Source organism: Stegostoma tigrinum, chromosome 14, assembly GCF_030684315.1.
Source record: "Stegostoma tigrinum isolate sSteTig4 chromosome 14, sSteTig4.hap1, whole genome shotgun sequence".
Taxonomy (NCBI): Eukaryota; Metazoa; Chordata; class Chondrichthyes; order Orectolobiformes; family Stegostomatidae; genus Stegostoma; species Stegostoma tigrinum.
In genome coordinates, this window is record NC_081367.1 from 42,470,477 (window position 1) to 42,496,066 (window position 25,590).

General features: G+C 40.1%; 1 protein-coding gene across 1 annotated transcript in view; it reads right to left on the reverse strand.

Moving 5' to 3' along the window:
• xxylt1 (xyloside xylosyltransferase 1) overlaps positions 1 to 25,590 on the reverse strand; it is a 145,735-nt gene that overhangs the window by 40,779 nt on the left and 79,366 nt on the right. The window contains exon 3 of the mRNA XM_048541550.2: positions 21,759 to 21,891. Within this exon, the coding sequence (XP_048397507.2) occupies positions 21,759 to 21,891 (133 nt within the window). The remainder of the gene's footprint in view (positions 1 to 21,758; positions 21,892 to 25,590) is intronic.

Consider the following 25,590-nt stretch of genomic DNA (forward strand, 5'->3'; position numbering starts at 1 on the left):
CCATAATCATGAAGGGCTTCGAGAGGCTGGTCATGGCGCACATCAACTCCAGTCTCCCAGCCTGCCTCAATCCCCTACAATTTGCCTACTAACATAACAGGTCCACCACAGATGCCATTTCCCTAGCCCTGCACTCATCCCTGTAACATCTGGACAACACGGACGCCCATGTCAGCCTGTATTCCCTGTCTGCCCACGACTGTGCTGTCAAATTCCGAGTGAACTCTATTTACAAGTTTGCTAATGACACCATCATAGTAGGATGGATATCAAACAACAAGTCAGCATACACAAAGGAAACAGAAGACTTAGTGACGTGGTGCAATGAGAACAACCTCTCTCTCAACGCCTGCAAAACTAAACAACAGATCATTGAATTCAGAAAGATGGGAGGAGAACACACCCCAATCTACATCAAATGGAGCTGAGATCGAAGACGGACAGCATCAAGTTCCTAGGAGTGACGATAACCGACATCTTGTCCTAGGCTTCCCACAAAGTTGTGACGGTCGAGGCACAACAATGCCTCTTCTTCCTCAGGTAGCTCAGAAAATTTGGCACGTCCACAAGGTTCCTCACCAACTTTTACAGATGCACCACTGAACGCATTCCATGATATGGCAAGTGCTCTGCTTAGGACTGTAAGAAACTACAGAAGGTGGTATGCATGGCCCAGACCATCACGGAAACCAACCTTCCATCCATCATCTCCATTTACACGGCTCGCTGCCACAGAAAGGCTGCCAACATCATCAATGATCCATCGCACCTCTTCCATCAGGCAGAAGATACAGAGGCTTGTACACACGCACTGGCAGGTTCAAGAACAGCTTCTTCCTTGTTGTTATTAGACTGATGAGTGGACTGTCTAACCTCAAATAATGCTGAACTTGCCTAACGCACACCCTGTGTGGCATAACCTGTATGCCACTGTCGAGGTTGTTTCTCACCCTATGATCTGAATGTCCTTGTTTACTATGATCTGCATGTACTGCTTTTCACTGCACTTAGTTATACGTGACAATAAATCAAGCAGCAAGTGCTGAAAAATAACCTCAATTTTGATAGCATTTATGGAGAGAATTTCAGAAGGGGGCAGAAATTGCCTTTTGCTTTAGGTGGAGGTGGGGGGGGGGTTAGTATGTTAAACAGTGACTAATGTACCACCCCCACTGCTCAGTAAACTCCAATTGCCTGCGAATCCGTTGATCAGGAACTGAGATGTGGGGAATGTTAAGTTTCATAACCCATCACAGCCCTCACCAGAAGCAACCTGGCTCAACAGAAACTGCCAGCCAATCAAAAGGCCAGCAGACTTTGGGTCCTAAAGTCTGCTGGACTGGACAGATCTTGGGGGAAGCCAGAAGCAACAAGATAAATATTTTTTATCATCTTGCAAGATAAGGGCCTTATGATGAGAGATGTTTAGAGGGAAGGGAAGGAGTGGCTTTCAGAGGCCACCGTCATCTCTCGTCCCCCGACTCATAGTGCCTCTGATGGCATCAATTTTTGGGGAAGTGGAGGGCACCTACTCAAGCTGGGAGGTAGGTTAGCAGGAATTCCCAGTCAAACTAGCCATTTTCTGGCTTCTCAGGAAGGTATGTAGTCGGAGAGGTGGCAAATGGAGGGCCTTAAGTGGTCAGTAATTGGTGGCAGGTTAAAAAGCTCACCAATGGAGAGATGGAGAGAGGATGAGTTTATCTCTGGGACCAACTCAACCAATGACTGACCCTACTCACCACCCAATGGAGGAGAAAATGTTGGTGAAAGAGAATTATGTTTAACTTTAAAAATAAAATATCCCTCTCTCTTTTTCCACAGATGCTATAAAATCTACAATTTCCAGTATTTTGTTTTATTTCAGATTTCCAGCACATGCCAAGTTTTGGTTTGTTTTTAAGCTGTGAGATAGTTGGAGGACTTGCTTTCATATTTCACACTGGAGTGGTAGCTATTTACGTAGGGAGACTTGAAAAGCCTATGGAGAAAACAGGAAAAAATAGTGATATGTTTGTAAAAATTACACGTATTTCAATGTTTACAGGCTGCCCGTATAGCTCCCACTGCCCTCTAACTTGAAAGATAACTATAGAGTAGTTTCCTGAATAGCTACTTAGAATTTGTCACCATAAGACATGTCAAAATTAAAAACATCATATCCAGGCAATTTTACTTTTTGGATATTTATTAGCTATGATAGGCTATCTAGTGACAAGAAATCATGCATAACTATTTGCCACTTGCTCTGAAATCACTGGCTCTTTTGAAAAAGTATGAATTTTTTTGTGTCATTTTTGCGATTTGGATGTCAATTGCTGGGCCTGCATTTACTGTCTGTCCCTAGTTGCCTTTGTGAAGGCGTTCGTGAGCTGCCTTCTTGAACTGCTGCAGTCTATTTGGCGCAGGTACAGCTACAATGCTGTTAGGGAGGGAGTTCCACGATTCTGACCTAATGGCACTAAAGGAACTGTGATATATTTTCAAGTCAGGATGGCTAGTGACTTGGAGGGAAACTTGCAATCAGTGGTGTTCTCATTTATTGCTGCCCTTGTCTTTCTCAATGTATTGGGTGCGGGTTTGCAAAAGTCCTATCTAAAGAACCTTGGTAAGTTGTTGCAGTGCATTTTGTAGTACTGCTACTGTGTATCAGTGGTGGAAGGAGTAAATGTTTGTGCAGGTGGTATCCATTAAGTAGACTAATTTGTTCTGAACAGTGTTAAGTTTCTTGAGTTGGAGACAGTCAGGACTGTAGATGCTGGAAGCTAGAGACAATAAATGTGGAGCTGGAAAAGCACAGCTGGTCAGACAGCATCCAAGGGGCAGGAAAGTCAACATTTTCGCCTGAAACATTAACTTTCCTGCCCTTTGGATGCTGTCTGACCGGCTGTGCTTTTCCAGTTTCACATTTAATGACTTAAGTTTCTTGAGTGCTGTTGAAGCTGTACTCATCCAGGCAAGTTGTGAGTATTCCATCACACTCTTGACTTGTGCCTTGTGGATGATGGGCAGACTTTGGGGAGTCAGAAAGTGAGTTACCCCGAACAGATTCTTAGCCTCTTATCAGCCCTTGTAGCAACTGTATTTATATGGCCAGTGTATTTCAGTTTCTGGGCAATGATAACTCCAAGGACGTTGACAGTGGGAAGGTTCATTGATGGTAATGCCAATGAAGGTCAAGGAGCAATGGTTAGATTCTCTCAGATTTGGAATGGTCATTGCCTGGCACTTCTGTGGTACAAATACTACTTGTCATTTGTTAGCCTAAGCCCGGATATTGTGCATATCCTGCTATCTTTGCACTTGAGATTTTGATATCCGAGATGTCACGAATGGTTCCGAACATTATGCAATCATTGGCAAACATCTCCACTACTGGCCTTATGATGGTGGGAAGGTCATTGACAAAATAGCAGAAAATGCCTAGCTTCGGACATTACCCTGAGGAATGCCGGCGGATAAGTGTGTTTGGTGATGTAAAAGAAATATACTCAAACCATTTGACATTGAGTGACAGCAATGATAATCACCTATAAGTAGGAAAGATTGAAAAAGCTATCTATGGGATTATCAGTTCACTAACACTGCTGCTAGACATTGCTCCAGAACCTAAATATAATGGAAAAGTTATGGTACAGGAAGAGGCCATTCAGTTTCTGCTGAGTAAACTAGCTGTCCATTCTAATCTCATTTTCCAGTACCTAGGCAGAAACTTGCTGGTGAGATTGCTTCATATGCAGATCTGAATTCCTTTTAAATGAGGAATGAAAATTCTTTTTAAATTTAACCCAACTTTAACAGCAAATCCTACACACCCATCATCCTCTGGATGATAAAGATTTGCGTCATGTCCTTCCTAATCCTTCTACCAATCATCTAAATTTGTTCTCAATTTTTGTCAATCTTTCATAAAATCTTTCAAACTTACTCATATGCATGTTTTTACTTGGCACAATCAATTTCTCTGACACAAACAAAATTAGACATCAAACACTCAGAGCCACAAACTGAAAAACAAGCTCAGCTCCAATCCCATCCCACTCATTTACCAACTTGAGGGACTGAATATAGGCAACAAGGATGCCATACATTTAGATGGGAAACAGTATCCTGCAGACAATTTCTAGTGACTACCTTTCTGGGAGTAGCTGGCACATCCACACTATCAGCAGCTGCATTAGGAAAGATGGGCACACAAAGTAATTTACTAAAAGGTCAATTTACAAGAATAATAATGATGAAACAACTTGATGTACTTTGTGGGTAGTGAACCACTTCGCGACATCTGGCAAAAAGCACTGTATAAAAGCAGTATACATTTCTTAAAAATCTGGTCGTTATTTCTAGTTTTTTGTAGTTTATAATGTCAGTGTAATAAAGACAGCTACTCACAGCTGTAAAACATTTGCATTAGTTATTTTCTTACATCTTATAGTCAACCACCCCTTTTCTGTAGTCTAAACATAAATAATCTTCTTGAAAATATTCTGATTAGATTTCCTTTTAGATTAATGAGCTAATCCTATACAACAGCAATCTTGTTTTATTCACTTACAGGATCGGGAGGGGGGTGGGGGGAGAATGCGCCAGCATTTTATTGCCTATCACAAATTGCCCTGGATAACATGGTGGTGAGCTGCCTTCCTGAATCACTGCAGTCCATGTGCTGTTGACAACCCACAATGCCGTCTGGAAGGGAATTCCAGGATTTTGACCCAGCGTCCGTGCAGGAATGGGGGTATATTTTCAAGCCAGTAGGGTGAGTGGCTTGGCGTGGGATTTGGAGCTAGTGGTGTTCCCATATGTCTGCTGCCCTTCTCCTTCTAGATGGAAGTGACCATTGATTTGGAAGATGCTGTCTAAGGGTCTTAGGTGAATTTCTGCAGTGCATCTTGTAGATGATACACATTGCTGCTATTGACTGTTGGTGGTGGAAGGAGGGGATATTTGTGGATGTAGTCTTGGATGGTGTCAAGCTACTTGAGTGTTGTTGGAGCTGCACCCATCCAGGCATGTAGGGAGTATTCCATCATATTTCTAATTTCTACCTCGTAAATGGTGGACAGGCATTATGGAGTCAGGAGGTGAGTTATTTGCCACAGGATTCCGACCTGCTACTATAGCCACTGTAACTATCTAGCGAGTCCAGTCGAGTTTCTGGTCAATGGTAAACGCCAGGATGTTAATCGTGGGGAATTAGTCTGGTATTTGTGTGACACGAATGTTATTGCTAATTTTCAGTCCAGCCCTAATCATTGTCCTAGCTATGTTGCAGCTGAATGTGGACTCCTTTAGTATCTTGAGTAATCATGTATAGTGCTGAACACTGGGCAATCATCGGCAAACATCCCCACAGTTCTGACCATGTGATGGAGGGAAACTCATTGATGAAGCAGCTGCAGATGGTTGTGCTTAGGACACTACCCTGAGAAACTCTTGCAAAGATGCCATGGAGCTGAGAAGACTTGACCTCCAGCAATCAAAATCATTTTCCCATGTACCAGGTATAACTCCAACTCAAATGTGCTGCAAGGAACAGATGCTTTGAAAAATATAAAGAAAAGTTGTCACTGTAACTTAGTATAGTAGATGTCCCTCTCAGGTTTCTGATGCATTTTTGTTACCCCAATTTGAGTCCTTCTGCCTGTGTTGTTGAAGGATTGTTCAGTGAGGGTTTTAGAACCATTTGAAGAAAATACTAATTTCCATCTAAACAATTAAATGTTTAGTTTTTAAAGTCCTTGACTTAATTTATTAGCTAATTTATGATGCTAGGCTTAAAATCAATGACTAAATCGCAACTGAGAACATGTAGAGGATGTTAAGTAACATAATCACGTCTTAAGATCTTTCTTGATTTGACTAGAAGCAATTTCAGGTAAATTTATATTAAGGTGGGACCACTAAGTTAAATTCAGCTCAAACAGATTTAAGTCCAAAGAACACTTGAGCTACTTCATACAGCATACTTGACCCAATAGCTAGAACCAGATGACGTCAGAAATAAAAATAGAAACTGTTGGCAAAAATCTTAGCAGATCTAGCATCATATGATAGCCCACTCAACGTTAGTGCTATTTATTTGATCACAGATCCTGCCAGACCTGCTGACTTTCACCAGCAACTTCACTTTTTATTACAGATCTCCAGCATCTGCAGTAAAGTAATAGAGATCTCCAGCATAGGAAAAGGTCTTGCAGCTCATTGAGCTGTGAGAGTCAAAAACAAGCACCTAACTATTCTAATCCCATTTCCAGAACTTGGTCCACAGTATTGTATATGCTTTCCATTTATTTGAGATGGTGTCAGAGTTGTGTTTCATGCGTATGATTTTTAACCAAGAACCTCCACTCAACTAGACAACAGAGGAGACACACTGATTACGTCCAATGCTGCCATGAAGTTGAAGAGGAGGAAGAGGAGCAGGTGGATTGTGGTTACAGTCACAAAAGTGCCATCTGTAGCTGATTTGGACACTTCTGCACTACAGCAGGAGAACAAATATGACTGGAGAGATTTAAACAAGGAGTTTTGGGAAAGATCCCGACAATTTTGGAAGGTGATAGCTTGGTCATGGACTTTGCAAAAGATAAAGGGTTTTGACATGAAATACAGTTTGCAAGACCAATGGGAGTCAAGGATAGGTTTTTCGAGATGTGGAATAATGTCACCTGTTCAGGAGATCGGAAGCACAATTTGCTGATGAACAGTATTTCGTTGAAAACAAATGTTACCGTCAAACAGTATCTTTCCAGCTAGACTGAACTGCAGAAAACCTGTTGGCATGAACATAAGTGGGAAGTTTTACAGCTCAAAAGCTTTATTTTATGCTTTGTAACAACTAGGCACAACAGTATTAAAACATAGATACTGATACAGATAGTCAAAAACAGTACAATGAATACAGAAGTTGCCCCAGGAAATTCAAATTCTGAAGTTTATAATGTTTTTTTCTTACAAGAACAAGATTTGGCCAGAGGTCAAATGAAAGTATACAGTTGGCAGGCTGGTTACCCAACCACAGATGCTGGAGTGCTCTTCTGTGGCGGTACCCTGCAGTTATAATGAAAGCCTCATTTACACTAAGGGAGTTGATGTGAAAGAATTCCTATTTTATGCAAAGGAATTAAATGGATCAAGTTAGAAGTTCTTAATTTTTAAAGAATTATTAACGACTTTGAGTTGACTCCCTGTTGCTTTCTTGAAGCATTCCATTGAATTTGCGTAATCGTTTCAGAGTAGCACAAATAGCAGAATACTTTGTTCAGAACCAAGGAAATAAAATCTAAAAACAGAAAAAGGACAAGAAATGCAATTCCTCCATTTCGTGGGATGGTTCTGTGTGAAGTGAAATGGGTATCTGTCTTGTATTATCATGCTGTCATTTAAATTCTCCCGTTTTTTCATCTTAGTATAGATCCTCCCTTTGGTTCATTCTTCCCTCCCCCCCATCTCTGCCTCAAGTCTTTATAATTACACCTTAAGCTTTGTTGGCTCGCTTTCTCTCTCCACAGAGATTGCCTGAACTCTTGAGTATTTCCAGCTTTTTCTGTTTTCAATTTTAGATTTCAAAATTCACAACATTTTGCTTGTCCATTCTAACTCTAAACCTGGTCCTCATTGGACATAACAATCATGGCGACTGTCATTAGACAGCCTCTGTCAGTTGTGGCCTTGCCATTGGATACAGCAATGTTCCCATGGGAAGGGAGGGGGTGCCTGACCTTGGGACTTCCAGCACCATCACTTGAAATCCCAGGCAAACTGCATTTTAAATGCATAAACAGTGGAAGAATTTAGTTAATTTCATTCAGACAATATTGGTTGAATCTTTTACTAACATAAAGAAGACTAGTGACATCCAGTTTGGGCTCCGCCAGGGCCAGTCGGTCTTGACCTCATTGCAGCCTTGGTTCAAACATGGATAAAAGAGCTGAATTCCTGAGGTGAGGGAACAGTGCCTGCCTTGACACCAAGGCTGCATTTGACAGATTGTGGCGTCAAGGAGCTGTAGCATAACTGGAATCAACAGGAATCAGGCAGCAAACTCTCCAGTGGTTGCAGTCCTCCCCAGAACATGGCCAGATGGTTGGAGGTCAGTCATTTCAGCTCCTGGGCATCTCTGCAGGAGTTCCTCTGGGTATTATCCACAGCCCAACCATCTTCAGCTGCTTCATCAATGACCCTTCCTCAGAAGTGGGGAGGTTTGCTGATAACTGCAAATGTTCAGCACCATTCACAGCTCCTCAGATACTGTAGCAGTCTATGTTTAAATGCAACAAGATGTGGCCAATTATCTACAAAGGCACATGTCAGGAGTGTGATGGAATACTCCCCACTTGCCTGGATTAGTGCAATGCCACTAACACTCAAGAAACTTGACACCATCCGGCACAAAGCAGTCCGCTTGACTCAAGGAAAACTCGGGAGAGGTAATATGTGCTGGCCCAACCTGTGACATCCACATCCCTTGAGTGAATTTAAAAATAAACGCACCAACCGTTCTACCAGTTTTCCGAGATATGTAATCTTGAAAATGTATTGAACTGTGAAGGACAATAACATCTAATGATACCGCAAATACCCCAACTTAAATAAGAAATGTGTGTGTTGTGAGGGGAATATTACAAGTATGCATTTGGATCAGTGTTTCAAAGCAATTTGCACCATTTTGAATTTTCATGTTCCCCAATGACATTTTGCAATAGGATAACCTAACTATGACTCTGAATACATTTTTGAAGTAGAAACTAATTTCTTAAAAACATATTTATTTTAATTGCTCCTTTGGAAGTCAAGCCCGCAATTGCCTAGGGCCTAAGCTCTGTAATATTCTCCTTAAACCACACTCTCAACCTTTCTATCATACTTGCCTGCTTTAAGACATTCCTTTAAACCTATCGCTTAATTAAACAGAAATCAACATGCTCAATTATTCTCTTCAGAACTAGTTCCTATTGCTTAAAACGGATTGCTATGAAAAACATAACTTTAATAAAAAGCTACAATTATAATAACTAGGAGGAGGGACATTGTGGTATTGAATCAGGTAACAGAGCTATGTAAAAACATAAGAGTGACAGAAGTTGAACTTGAGATATTAGTTCAGAAGTCAATGTTTGTCAATGAGGCCAAGTTCATAGGTAGCCAGGATTTTAGTGGAAGATAGGATCTAATTGGACAAAAGGTGCTATGTTGGTGTTTTATGAATAAGATATTAGAACCTAGCAAGCATAAGTGTGGCATTCATGAGTCACATTTTCAAGTGCCACAAATTCAATTAATTTCTGCTTTAGCAGAAGAAGCCTAACCATGCATCATACTCAAGTTTAGCAACTGTGATGAATCACAGAATCTCTACAGTGTGGAAGCAGGTCATTTGGCCCATCAAGTCCACAAAGACCTCCGAAGAACATCGCATTCAGACCGGCACCCCTACCCTATCCCTGTAACCCTGCACTTCCCACTGCCGATCCACCTAACCTGTGTATCCCCGGACGCTACTGGCAATTCAGCACGGCCAATCCACATGACCTGCGCATCTCTAGACTTACAGCACTTCATAATTATTTGCTGATTTCAGTTCTAAAATAGACGTAAATAGGCTCTCGGTTTTCAATTCTGTGAAGGTAACTTACATTCTTTTTAAGAGTCAGAAACTTATTTTAGCAGTGAGTCAAACTAGCATTTCCAGATTTCATGTGTCTTAAGGCAAATGACAAGCCACGTTACATAATCAAATATCTGGGTAACTTTTCATCCAAAGGTTACAAAGTAAAAATAATTGCGTGTAGGAATTTAGTTAATACTAGTTTATACACTCCTGCCTACAAGAAGTGATTCAAAGTCCATCTGTAAATGGTGCTGAGCACTTAAAGGCAAAAAGGCCAGGAGGCTGTTCGCAAATGAATGTGGACCTGACCTGCCCATAGCTGTACAAAATGTTGCCTCAGTCTTACCAGATCACAGGGCTGCTCCTTTATCAGACAGGTGCGTCCAGTAGTGTGTTTAAACTGAAAGTCACTACACTTCAGGCAAAGGGTGAAGTTGAGAAGATGGGATCTTCACGGTAACCTCAGCTCATGTGGGAACTGAATTCACAATGTTGTCACCACTCTGCATTGCAAAGTAACCATCCAGCCAACGGGCCATTAAAACCTGGATACCATACTTATGGCACAATCTGACTACAGTTTCATACAACTTGATCCTGAACTGATTGCTGATCTGCATTGCTTGGGCTTGTTGACTTCTACAGCTGGCAATTAGCACTCCATGCACTACGTGTGGGATTGGCTGACTTCTGTGATGATTGACTCCCTGTGCTTACCAATGAGACAGCCCAACAGATCAAGCTCCAATCTGTCACTTAATAGCTGACTGCCAAGCTTCTTGGCCTTGTTAATGATGTCCCACCCCACCAAACATTCTGGGTCCTACAGATCATCACTGGAGGCTCAGGCTTTAGGGAAACCAGTGACATTTGCTTTAAAATCTGGCAGGAAGGAGAGGTTGCAGCCAAGTATTGGAGGGTGTTGACTTTGACTCATCCCTGCCCCTGATTGGCCACAGAGTAGAACAAACTGAAGCCACCTATGCAACCTGTTTTCCCTTTGGGAAATCAGCCACTTTTCTCACCCTTCAGGAAGACAGGTAAACAGACTGTTGGGAGTTGACACATTGACGTCAATCAGCAAAGAAATTCACCTGAGGATCCCAAATCAAAAAAGTGAATAACGAATCCATTTTAATACTGTACTTTGAGCAGTAAACACTGCCCTACATTTTCCTTCCTTTACAATTAACAATATTGGATCACAAAAGTTACAATCCTCACAATGAAGAAATGGACTGGGATCCCAGTTCTGACAGTTACCATTAGGTGGATAAACACTTGGTTAGAAGGAAGTTAATGTTTACAATGAGTGGGGATTCTAGCCTGTGAAATCTGGGATTCCTATAGTTCCTGAAGCATGAAATTGTTATTACAAGAATTGTGAAAACTCAGGGAGGTGTTATGAGAGAAATGTTATTTGATGAATGTTCTGAATATTTTTTCTCAGTTTTGCTTTAGTGGGAATAACTCAAGGCTATACTTCAATGACAGAATATTTTGTGCTCAGATTGAGGGGCATGTGTTGAACGGTTTTGTTTCTTTTGTCCATGACTTTCTCATGTATCCACGGGTTTTGCATTTTTAAAAGATTTTTCAACTAACCTATCCTTGGATCAACTGCCTCAAGGTTTCATGTGTCCAGATTTACCATCGTCTTTTTAAAACTCTGCCTCTGATGATTCCATACTTCAATGTTTGATTAATCTCCTGCCCAATGCAAATGGCACCAGGTTTCGCTTCCCACCTGTTCCATTGGCTCTATTTTGCTCTGCAGCTGATGCTTTTAACTGTTGGAAAGCCTGTAGACACTCTGCCTTAGCTTATTAATGGCAGGCACTGGTGAATTGCCAAAACCATAGAAACATACTGTAGAATCAGCCAGCATCTCCAAAACAGGCAAAGTATTATTTCATTTTCATTGAACATGCTGCCTGAATGTAATTTTTCACACATGTATTATAGTTAGGTTGATATCCCTACTCCAAGTAGACAGTTTTTAAGTGGTATTTTCCAGAAAGAGGAAATAGAAAGGTCAAACAAAAAGTAAGGTTCCGGCACAAAAGGAAACAGCTGCAGGCCACGGCACACAGACAGATTGAAAGCTTCGATTGGAAAGAGGGCCATTAACAGTATTCAGCCAAGTAATCTAAAAAAACACAAGGCTGTTTCAGGGCAGTCAGAATGACCCAAAATAGACACTGGCAAACTTTTCATAGAGAAGCAAGTATCCAGGCAGTCATCCATTAAGTAAAACCTGGAGATGAACAAGATAACAATTTCTGTGAAGAGACAGTGGCAGCAAACATGTATACTGCCTCCCAAAAATAAATTTATATTACAATTATTAATTATAGATTAAATATTTTTAAAAAGGAATTACACTTTGGCAAAGAGCCAACATGTTAAAGGCTCAGGGTGGTAAAATTAGATCATACACTTTGTGCAATAATCTAAGAGTACTTGCAGTCGGGCTGTTAGTTGAATTCTACAATGTAACTACTCCCTCTGTTGAATGCTTTAGGTACAGTGATCACAAGCAATTAATTCCCCAAATGACTAGGTATAGGATAAGAATAGCTTATGTATTGTACCAACACACCAGGAGACTACAGACACAAGCTCTATGGATTACAAGGTAATATGTTGATATTGGTCACAGCAGCAATATGTAGTGGAGTCGATGGAGGTGGAAGCGGATAGATCTTCAACATCCCAATGCAAGTGCATTGAAATGATAAGGCTCTGATCTCTAGTCACTGACTGATATTTGAAGAGTGTGTACAAGCATCTCACCTCTAAACAACTTTCCAAATTAATCACCATTCCCTATGGCTCACAGCACCAAAGTGTGGCTGACAAGATTGAACCATACTATTGGGAGTTCATCAAGAAAAGGAAACTGAATGGTGGCAGAAGGAGATGTTACTTATCTATTTTGTTGCTCAGTTGGCAGACAGATATTTCAAGCCCTCAGCACATACATTTTTGACAAGGGATGTGTAAAATGGAATCGGTGTCCAGCTTGCCATCTTCCCACCCATCATGATCACACCTCTGTAATAAGGTGGGTGGGCAGATTCTGAAACTGATTGTCTGAAATTGGCTTTTTAAAAGCTCAATTATTTCCAATATAACCCTGCCCACACCATAATATGGTTGGCCTGGGTAGGAATACCAGGCTTATTTTTTTTTAATGCAGCTTTTACAAATGCAGAAAGGAAGAAATGGTTGGCTGGCAGCGTCAGTGGGTGGGACCTTCTCCCCTGAGGGGTGGTAATCCCACTATCTGTTAACTTAGTCCACCCTCAGGGGGGTTCTGGGTGCTGGGTGGGCTTGTTCTGAGTCTATTGTTTGGCTGCAGATCTTTCCACGCACCCTCCCATAAATTTTCACTCAGTATCTTTAAAGCAGGTGTTTAATCAATCATCCTTTAGAGGGAACCTGCAGTATACATCATTCCTTTTTCACCTGACCTAACATGACAATGTGAATTACATGTAGGTGAAGTGAATGCAGCCCCCATCACCCAATTTGGAAGTCCATACTTCACATGACCAGGATACAACCACTATGGTATATGTTAGTACCACTGGGGAGTGATTATTCCCAAATAACTTCTCCCTATTTGATTAGCTCTGAAATGCAAACTCCAAAGACACATCAGGATGCATGGAGCTCTGGCTTCTTGTGCTGACAGTCCATGTCAGGAAAAACAATTAAAAACTGAATTAAAAATATCCATTGCAAGGAGGAGATTTTTGTTGTTATTGTTGAATATACATGGACAGGGCCATGTGTTAAAAAGCACTCACCTTAGACTTTTTTTTTAAAAAACAATGACGATATAAGTTAGAGGACAGTTGATTTCGGGTTTTCTCCAGGCTCCCATGCTAGGTTACATTATCTCATGATAGTTTCATTTGATGAAATACTATTTTGGTATTTCTATACTTGAATTTAATGATCAGAAAGTGTGGTATCAAGATTCATGTGCACAGTGAGTTCCTACTTTTGATGTAATTAGTTCCGAGTAAAAGCATCATTCTATTCAATTTTTCATTGAGGACAATTGAGTCGGGCTAAGAAGGGTTTTGCTAACAGCTGACTGAAAACAATCAAGCTAGTTTGTAACTATATCTTTCATGTGTAACACTTGACAATATTCCAAACAATTATCATTTATTAAATTAAGCTCAACAGAATGTAGATGCTAAATGAGCCATGATAAATTTGCATGGAAACGTGTTACGAAATGAAGCAGAAGAGTTTTGAACATAATGAAGAAAGAAAAACTTAATTCAGTAAAACTAAAAGCTGAATGATTTCAGAGACCTGCAGGCAAGTAGGGAGGCAGGAGTCACATGAAGTGGGAAGAAATGTCTTGTGTTTTACCTATTTTGCGCACTGAAATTTGCAGGCATTTTATGTGCAGAACAAAAGGAATATTTAAAACCAATTATTATCATGTAATAAATCAAAAGACACAGCCCATGAAGTTAACTTATATTTCTTGGCTGTGGCCAAAATCTATCAAAAGTATATCTACCACCGTTCTTCAAATACTTAGAATGCTTGTCAACTTTTACAGGTGTTTCAAACACAATTACTTACTTAATGTATGAACCGAATGAAAATGATAGCAATTTAGCTAGATAAAATGTTGAGTTTAAAATAATGCAGGTAATTAAGATGAGGCAGTGGGCAAGTAAAGGGAGACATTATGGTAACTAAGCAGTTTTTTTTAAGCTCAACAGTTAATGTTTCATTGCAGTTTGCTTCCCTCCGTTAAATTCACTTTGCGAATTTGGCATTACTGCTCGTTACCTTCCAATTTACGTATATCTTTCAGTTTTCTTCCACCTAATTCGGTTATTCAGCACCCGAAGCACATACAATTTCTGCAAGACTCCTTTTTAAAGCTTCTTCATGCATTATGTTTGCAGATTTTGTACTTTATACATTATCATGAGCTAGTATCACAACCTTTGTTCCAATTTAGTTGATACTTTGTCTTCTGCAATTTTTATCCTAAGGTTCAACTTATTTTTTTGCACTGGATCTTCAGCCTGATTTTTTAAATTATTATGTCAACAGATGCCATTTCTAAGTTTTAATACAAGTATTAAAAATTTTATTACAATACAAGAAACCGCTTCCAAAGACATTGGAATGCAAAACATGCAAAAAAACGCTTTTAGCCCAAACAAAAGTTCACTCTAACTTCTTTTATCTGTCCTTTCACTCCCTCCTACACCATCATTATCAACATCAAGATGAAGTCAGATAATGATTATTACTTTTCCCCATCTGTCTTGTCTAGAATGCAATCTCAGAGGACAGTGGGAACAAATTCAAAAACAATTTTCAAAAGGGAATTGAAAAAATATTTGAAAAGAAAAGTTACGTAGGGCAATGGAGACAGTGAAATGGAATTAGACAGCATTCTAATATGCTGCAACATAATGTAACTCTAAATTAGAGCACATGTATGATGAATGCAGGGGGATGATAAACCGTCAAAGAATCCAGAGATATGGAGATGATTAAATATGGTAGTTCCAGCTCCCACATAGGTCTGAGCCAAATGGAAGTTATCAGACGTAAGAAAACACTTGTGGGAGGCGGCTACGGCTTGTGCATCTTTGGGCACGGTTCTCAACAATGACAATAGACAACAGGTGCTGGAGTAGGCCATTCGGCCCTTCAAGCCAGCACCACCATTCATTATGATCATGGCTGATCATCCACAATCAGTATCCTGTTCCTGCCTTAGCCCCATCACCCTTGATTCCACTATCTTTAAGAGCTCTATCTATCTCTTTCTTGGAAGTATCCAGAGACTTGGCCTCCACTGCCTTCCGGGGCAGAGCATTCCATATATCCACCACTCTCTGGGTGAAGAAGTTTCTCCTCAACTTGTCCTAAATGGTCTACCCCTTATTTTTAAACTGTGTCCTCTGGTTCTGGATTCCCTCATCAATGGAAACGTGCTTCCTGCCTCCAGAGTGTCCAAACCTTTAATTATCTTAAAAGTCCCAATCAGATCCCCTCTCATCCTCCTAAACTCAAGTGTATACAAGCCCAGTTGCTCCAATCTTTCAACATATGATAGTCACGCCATTCCGGGAATTGACCTCGTGAACCTACGCTGCAATCCCTCAATAGCCAGAATGACCTTCCTCAAATTTGAAGACCAAAACTGCACACAATACTCCAGGTGCAGTCTCATCAGGGCCCTGTACAGCTGCATAAGGACCTCTTTGCTCCTAAACTCAACTCCTCTTGTTATGAAGGCCAGCATGCCATTAGCTTTCTTCACTGCCTGCTGTACCTGCATGCTTGCTTTCATTGACTGATGTACAAGAACATCCAGATCTTGTTGTACTTCCCCTTTACCTAACTTGACTCCATTGAGATAGTAATCTGCCTTCCTGTTCTTGCCACCAAAGTGGATAACCACACATTTATCCACATTAAACTGCATCTGCCATGCATCCGTCCACTCACCGAGCCTGTCCAAGTCACCCTGTACTCTCATAACATCTTCCTCACATTTCACCCAGCCACCCAGCTTTGTGTCATCAGCAAATTTGCTAATATTACTTTTAATGCCTTCACCTATATCATTAATGTATATTGTAAATAGCTGCAGTCCCAGCACCGAACCTTGTGGAACGCCAGTGGTCACTGCCTGCCATTCCGAAAGGGACCCGTTTATCACTACTCTTTGCTCCCTGTCAGCCAGCCAATTTTCAATCCAAGCCAGTATTTTGCCCCCAATACCATGTGCCCTAATTTTGCTCACCAATCTCCTTTGTGGGACTTTATCAAAGGCTTTTTGAAAGTCCAGGTACACTACATCCACTGGCTCTCCCTTGTCCATCTTCATAGTTACATCCTCAAAAAATTCCAGAAAATTAGTCAAGCATGATTTCCCCTTCGTAAATCCATGCTGACTCTGACCTATCCTGTTACTGCTATCCAAATGATTCGTAATTTCATCTTTTATAATTGACTCCAGCATCTTTCCCACCACTGACGTCAGGCTAACCAGTCTATAATTCCGTTTTCTCTCTCCCTCCTTTCTTGAAAAGTGGGACAACATTAGCCACCCTCCAATCCGCAGGAACTGATCCTGAATCTATAGAACATTGGAAAATAATTACCAATGCATCCACGATTTCTAGAGCCACCTCCTTAAATACCCTGGGATGCAGACCATCAGATCCCAGGGACTTATCAGCCTTCAGACCTAACAATCTATCCAACACCATTTCCTGCCTAATATAAATTCCCTTCAGTTCGTCCATTACCCTAGGTCCCTATAACATCTGGGAGATTGGATCTGTCTTCACTAGGGAAGACAGATCCAAAGTACCTATTCAACTCTTCTGCCATTTCCTTGTTCCCCATAATAAATTCACCCGTTTCTGTCTTCAAGGGCCCAATTTTAGTCCTAACCATTTTTTTTCTTTTCACATGCCTAAAAAAGCTTTTACTATCCTCCTTTATATTTTTGGCCAGTTTGCCTTCGTACCTCATTTTTTCTCCACGTCTTGCCTTTTTAGTTATCCTCTGTTGCTCTTTAAAACTTTCCCAGACCTCCGGCTTCCCGCTCATCTTTGCTATGTTATACTACTTCTTTTTTATCCTTATACAGTCCTTAACTTCCCTCGTCAGCCACAGCCGCCCCTGCCTCCCCTTAGGATCTTTCTTCCTTTTTGGAATGAACTGAGGTGAAATGGGGTGAAGTCGAGGCACAATGGGCAATCTAGGGGGAACCTGGTGATCAGGAAGCTGAAGGGAGACTAACACTTGGCAAGGTAATCAGAAGGATTGAGTGGGATGATTGAGGCTGAACCTTGCCTTACAGGTCTCTGGGAGACTACAAGTAGTCCTCTTCTAATGTGATAGTTGTGTTCTTGTGTGACCTTGCACTGTAGAAAACTGTGTCATAGAGAAATCGCGATAGAAAATCGCTATACCAGTACTGCAGAAAGTGTGCATTACTCAAACAGCATCCAGTATTCAGCAACTGCGTTACAGCTAATTCGCGTTAATGAAATACAGATATAGCAGATGTACCTGTACTACAGCTCCCCCTCACCATAGGGAATGTTGCAATTTTGAGTTACACACCTTGAGGACTTGGCTGTCTCATTTTCATTTCTGACCCCGCGGGAAATCCTTGCAGCACCAGTTAGTTACAAATTAAGCTCCCAATTGCACAGTTGCACAATTTAAAAACGTTAATTAGTGCTCCACAGTCAGATGCCTTGATTTCTCCTGTATGAAAGGCTGTGGGAGGGTTGGTTTGGAGTTAAATGGATCTCAATTTTTAAATGCCCACGCACCATCTCAGCTCCTGGTCATCGTAAGGAGGTGAAATATTGAGACATTGAACAATTTGGTATAACTCTCAGCTGTAATCTACACTTTGGATAATATATTGTGTTTACTTCTTAAAGTGAAAGATTTTATTCTTCACCAGCCATTAAACATTGCTTAATGTTATTTGCACTGCTGAACTACGTCAGGCTTCACCATCCTTACAGATCATCATTTAATTTGGAAATAGTTCTGAAAGCATTTTAAGGTGTCCCTGGAAGTAGCTAAAATTGGTAATGTTCCAACAACATTAAAGAAGCTTGATAGCATTCAGGACAAAGCAGCCCAATGACTGACATCCATCCACCACTTTCCAAACTGAATCTCCTCACCACTGATGCACAGTGGCAGAGATGTGATCCATCTACAAGATACACTGCAGAAATTCACCAACGCTCCTCTGACAGCACCTTCCAAACCCACGATTTCTTTCATCTAGAAGGACAAGGGCAGGAGATACCACTTGAAAGTTCACATCCAAGTGACCCACCATCTTGGCCTGGAACTATATCACTGTTCCTTCACTGTCACTGGACCTACCAGAAACTCCCTTCCTAACAATGCTGTGGGTGTTCCTATACAACATGGGCCAAATGATTTAAATAGGCAGTTCACTGTTGCCTTCTGATGAACTATAAGGACTAGGCAATAAATTCTGGCCTTTTAGGCAATACTTATGTTCCATGAGCATAGATATAAAGTGTGTGTGCACATGCATGTGTGTGTGCTCCCGAGTGAGAGGGGATTAAATACTGAGGGTTTACCATAAGAAAACAACTAAATAAGTCAGCTCAGCTCTAATGATACCTTCACTGTATTTGATAGGCTTTTTTGAGACTCAGTTGAGACTCTCACATCAAAGTCAAAAGGTTGTGCGTTCATGCCCAACTTAGGAACAAAGATCAAAAGGCAGACAGTCTGTGCAAAACCAAGATGTTTCACGCATGTATTAAAACCTACCCTCTCCAATCCATGGCACTATTCCAGCAAAGAGCTGGGTAGTCACCCCTTAACAGATGTCACAAAACTGTGTGCAAATTGGTTGTTTTATTTTCTACAATATACGTGTAAATATATTAAATAAGTCATTGATGCTATACTTTGGGATGTCCCGATATTGTGAAAGGTGCCATATAAACACGAGGTTTTCTTTAAAAGACATACCTCACTGTATCTTCCAATTTAATCTGTATCTTAATGAGATCTGAAGGAAGATAATTGTTTGAATGTCATTATTCCTTCATTATAAACACAGTACCACACTAATACCATTCTGTTGGGGTTATACATAGATGATTACATCCAGGTTCACCATGATGTTAAATCCTGTAATTTCAAACCTGCGGAAATCTACAGATCTTATTAAACTAATACAAGAAGATATCAGAGATAGCAGTATCAAAATTAAACCGTAATTATTTGAGAAACACGCTGAATCCTTGAAAAATGAAGTACAAATGACAGAAAATATTGACTGCTGCGCAGCATTATTCCAATAAACCCAAATTAGTCTACTGCTAATCTCGTTTGTGTGAAAGGTGAAATTACTATGCATTCAGCTCTACATACTCTGCTCAAACAATTCTTAGATGTTTCCACTTCAATTTGATTGATGAGATTCTGAAAAGTAAAATATCTTTAGCCATATTACAATATGTGCATTACTCTTAGCATAAAATATTAGCTCTTTTTCATGATACCTTTTAATGATACATTGTTTTATCATAATGCATTAGCATGGAGAGCCACACAATAAAAACAGTATGCAACATTCTTGGCTCATAAGAATCACAAAGAAATTAGAATAGGTTCAGGAAATGTTTCACACTTGCCCCATTATCTGGCTGTTCAAAGGACTTGGGCTCTCTCAATTTCCTCTTTTAAAACTGCTTTAGGAAATCAACATCTAAGAAAAGGCCTGCAAAACCACTGGAGACTTCACAATTCAGACATCTCTAATGTTATAGCATTATTGATGTTGCTGCAGTATATTGGATCAATTCTAAGAATGTTGTATTTCTATGTCTTAAATCTATGTGTGTGCTTTCGCATATGATTGTTTGCTTTTTCTCTGGAACAATCTGGGATTCCTTGGGTTGACTGACTGCCATCACTCCTTGTTGGTATTAGTCTAACATTCCTGTACCATATGAGGAAGGACAGCTACTCAAAGTCTTCAGCAGAAGATACTGCTCAGTCAGGTTTATGACATAATATTTATTAACTAATTATAAATGATGGTCTCTCATGGGCTATCAGACTCAATGTAAGCACAAGTTCACATTACTGCCACTGAAACATTCTGGTATACACTTAGAGAGTATGCTCCAAATGACCTGGAAACCCACCCACCCTTAGTGCCCATCAAAGGCTTTTTGAAGGATTTACAGATTGATCATTAACATCCCTCCCATAGTCATCAAATACTGAGGTGGAACTTCAACTCAGAGCTTCTGGCTGAGAGGAAGAGATGATACCCAGTGAGTCACAAAGTCTCCATGGCACACAGTGAGACACTGAGGAAGAATAGGCTGCAGACAGGGCATGGGACAAGGATGGTACAAGTACCAGCTCGATGAATGGTGACGTTGTAGCAGTCTCTGTTATAGAGGACTCGGACGATGACTCAAGGGGGTGGCCTACAAAAAAAAAACGGATAGGTATGCATTATGAATTGGTGGTGTATAACCAGGCCTAACTGAAGGCCTATGAGTAACCAAACGGCATGGAGGCAGAACTAAATTTTGTATTCATTTGGTAACCTATGCCGCTCAATGTAGAAGCAGCCACAAAAAAAACCCATTAATGTATAAATGGACCCAACTATGCTGTATGTTTTGATACCATTCAACGTCCGAGTCCGATAGTTAAAGCTCAGACTGAAGTAATGCAAGGCCAGCTTGCCGTCATACAAGCTCAGACTGCTGGCATTACGGCTCTGGATAGAAGCAAAAAGGCTTGTAAGGTTGCGTAGAACTCCTGCAATCTGTCCTCCACGGCATTACTGGGATGGCAGAGATGCTATCCTGGGGTGCGTTAGTCGCTCTTTGGGGCACAAACCTACCTTCTCTTTAGATGCTGAAATTCATCTTTGCGTGACTGTGACACCTAGGCACCTAGCACCAGAGTGTGGATCTGTGCTGGGCTCCATTTTGGATGCATAACAGCATTTACGGTGCTGAAATCACAGAACTTAGGTACACACAGAAAAATCTTTAAATCCAGTTAAGACTTTAATTTCATTCACCAATTATGAATCCAATTATTTTTCTACAGATGGTCTTATCCAACATAGATGTAAGTATTTATTGATGTTTCCTATATTAAAATCATACTCATTCTAATTATAATGAGTAACTCATTAATGAGTAGCTACAATTTTTATACTTAACCTTCAATAACTACTTCCATACTATTGCGATGCTTTATAAATGGCTTGTTTTTGGGCAGTTGGATAGAAAAACATATTGACATATTAAATGATAATTATAAAATGCCAGCATTATAAAACTGCAACACTCATTCAGAAAATAAAATCTAAAATGACAGTCCCAGGCTTGATTTCTTATGGCTAAGCCAGATCTCTGAAATTAAATATTTAAGTTGCATTTAGAACTCAAACCTGTCAGCAAAAAGGAACTGCAAATAGCAATCAGAACCTCACCATAAAGCTTGCATTTGTAATATGTTCTTAGGTCTACATTCTTCATTTTCGTTTCTGACCAGGCTTTTAGGGCTATTTAAGTGATTTCAATACCTGTAAACAGGCTGCATTTCTCTGGCGATCCCTATCACAGCTCCTGGCTGGAACTTCTCAAACTCCCCAAACAGACTCCTGATGCTAGACATGTACTTCAAATCCAGGTCCAACTGCACAATACGAGTCATTTCTGTAAAACAAAAGGAGGAAAAATTAGGTCACACATGGGTCACTGGAAACAGACAGGATGTACTGTAGCCAATGCTCATTCAAAGGCACTGTTTGGTCTCTGAAAAGAAAAGTTCACATTAATCAATGACATTTACAGCCAAAATAATTAAACACTTCTGGTAGAAAAAGAGAAGAGTTAGCAAGAATTACCGTAACCTTTATAGTGCCACATTTGACATTGTGATGTTAGTTTTCACATCAGTTTTTATTAACAGTAGCCCATTAAACATATATGTGATCATAGTTAAAATGTTATTGTGTTAACCTTCTTCCTGTTACACAAGGTTTTGCTTAAACTGTGTAATTTTAAACACAGCCAGTCAATCCACATAACAGATTCTAGATCAGACAGACATGTATAGAACATAGAAAAGTACAGCACAATACAGACCGTTCGGCCTACAATGTTGTGCCTAACATTTACCCGAAACCTAAGGTCTTTCTATCCTCCACCCCTAGTCAATCTTTCTGTACAAGAGAGTTACTGTTCTGTGTTCAATCTGTCAGCTATGTGCATGTCATGTACAAAACATCAGTAAACACAGAACCCAGAAAATGTGTGTCAGTCAGTGATATTGTACCTGTGTAAATATCTGTTGTTAATAAACTTCAAGGCATCTGTTTCAACAAAAATAAGCTCTTGGGTATACATTATGTAGACTAACATTTTGAAAAACACAAATTGCACTATTTAGAGGCTGTGTATGGACACTGAAAGCTAGATGGGACAGCGAGTTAGTGATAGTAAGTGGATGATACAGACTGAAAAGATAACAATAGCATGGTAACAGTATGGTAATTTCCCTAACAGTCATCGAATTATCTGTCCGAGTTCGGAGGTCAAGTTACAACTACAACCAAAATTAAAATCCTACAATCAAAGCTGAAGTACTCCAACTAGACCTAAATGTTACAAACCTCTACTAAATCATGGAGAGTACTCCTCACTCTTATAAAAAAGAAAGGCAGTTTACAAGGGACTGAAAAATAAACATGTAAATGGTGCGGAGAGGGAAGCTCCAACCCATTAAACCAGGTAAGAAAACAAAATTTTAAAATCTTCAATTTATCAATAAGCTCACCGATTCACAGTCATTGATTGGTTCTAGAATTTTGCCCCTTGGGGAAAGCATGAGAACAAAGATTCATCACAACTTGTTCTTTTTAGGCATTAACAGCACCTACAGACGCAAACCTGCAACCTTTAAAGGAAAAACAGCAGATAATAAATGAAAGAGAGTTGCAAAAAAATAGGAACCAAAGGGGGGAAAACCACCACACATATAAAGTGGATATAGTCTCAGGGTAATTGATCATTCAGGACCGAGGAGGAGGAATTTCTTCACTTAATGAATTGTTAATCTCTGGAATTCTCTACACCAGAGGATAGCGACTGCTCCATCACTGAATATTATATGATTGGAATTGACAGACATTTGATCTCTCTAGAAATCCAGGAATATGGCGACCAGGCAGGACAAAGGAGTAGAAGCCCAAACTCAGTCATGATCATGTTGAATGGAGGTGCAGTCTCAATGGATCTTATCATCGTTGTCTACTATTTTTTGTTCTCTTGTTCATCGTTGTTTACAAATTCCTCTATTATTTTGCCCTGACACAATTCTGTAATATTCTCCAAACCCACAATCCTCAGGAATTGTTAAAAGTCTTCTGATTACAGCCTTTTGTGCATTCCCAATTTTAACTGTTCCATTGGAAGCCAAACCCTAAGCTCTGGAATATTCTCCCTAAACCACTCTCTCTACCTTTCTATCATACTTGCAACTTTTGAGACATTTCTTTAAACATTGGCGATAGCAAGAACTGAAGATGCTGGAATCAGCGTCAATGTTGTGTAGAGCTGGAGGAACACAGCAGATCAGGCAGCATGAGAGGGGCAACAGAGTCAATGTTTTGGGTCAGGACCCATCAACAGGACTAGGCAGTGGGGAGAGAGCTGGGAAATAAATATAGGTAGGAGTAGTGGGGCTGGGGGAAGTTAGGTGGGATGGTGATAGGTGGATGCAGGTAGGAGTAGTGAGGATTGGTCATTGAGGAGGTTGGGGAGGATAGGTGAGGAAGAAGACGGACAGGTTGTGTCAGGTCAATGAGGTGGGGATGACAGGGAAGGTTGGGCATGGGATGAGGCTGGGAGCAGGGAGATTTTGAAACTGGTCAATTCTATGTCTAGGTCTATTGCTTTGACTAAACAGAAATCAACATGCCCAATTATTCTCTTCAGGAATATTTCCTGCTGCTTAAAAAGGATTGCCATGAAAGACTGGCCTTTAAAAAAACAGCTGTATGATTTTTATAAAGAGAGGAGAAGGGCACATCATAGTACTGGATGGGACAACACAACTGTTTAAAAATATAAAATTGAGAATGTTAAACTTGAGATTTTAGTACAGAAGTCAATGTGGCTAAATTCATAGGTTCATAGGATTTTGGTGGAAGGTAAGTAATAATTGGCAAATTCATGGAATAGTTATTTTCAACCAAATAAGCAAATGTGGCATTCATGGTTCACACCTTCAACTACTACAGGTGCAATGTATTTCCAATTTAACAGAAGAAGCTGAGCCATTCATCAAATTCCCATTTCGCAACTGTGAAGATTTCTAACACAATTTTATTATTTAGGGACTTGGGTTCTAAAATAGAGGTAAATAGGTTTTTGCTTTTCAGTGCTGTGAAGGTAACTTGTTTTCTTTTTAAGAATCAGAAACCCAGTTTTATTTTTGCAGCGGGTCAAAGCAGCATTTCCAGATTCCATATGACTTAAGCCAAATGATTAGACAAGTCTAGTTGTGTAGAAATTGTTAAGTATTCACTAAGTTGGGCTTTTGTGATCTGCACAATGAAAAAGGCCAGAGGCCAGAAGCACATTCAGTTAAGCAGGAACAATCCATAATAGCAGATCTGCTGTCCAGAAGCCTAATGGTTGTCAAAGCCCTGAGTTTCTGCAGAATTCTGGGAGAAAAATCAGTGAATTAGCCAGTATTTGTGTGTCTCAGAGAGAAAGCAATGGAGAGAATCACATCTGGTGAATGTGTGGAAATCCACAAAAAAAATTGAGAGTTTGACAGTTGAGTAAATAAACTAAAACAGATAAAAGTGACATTTTATTGGGGTTGAGTGTCTGGCAAGGATTTTGCAGGGAAAACGAGTTGAATCCATCTTTTTGCTATTTATGATGAGCTCTTTTCAAATTGCCATACAGCTTTGTTTTTTTTTTCCTTTATGGTATGGAACATATGTCATTTAGTTAAACGTACAATGTCAATCTCTAGTGAGTTTGTTCAGTGACTGACCACCACAGTAACCAAATTGCAAAAATAAACTGAATGTCCCTCAAGGCGGGTTTCATTCTGGAATCTAATTTGTCCAGTATTATCCTTGGCTGAGATCTAAACAAAGGAGCCAATTGTCAGTTTTAGGTAGGCTTTGTCCAAATTGTTTTAGCAGTAATGTTTTAAAGTTTTCCTTGATATCCAGGATATTGATCGACAAAATCTAATTTCATTGCACTGTTCCAAACTTCTCTATTTTTATTTATTAGAAGGAATAAACAGCACACTTACCCGTGGAAAATAACAAACTAAAGAAGCTAGAAGGTAGATGCATCGGTCTTTAGTAGCAGCAATGCAAGTTGAGA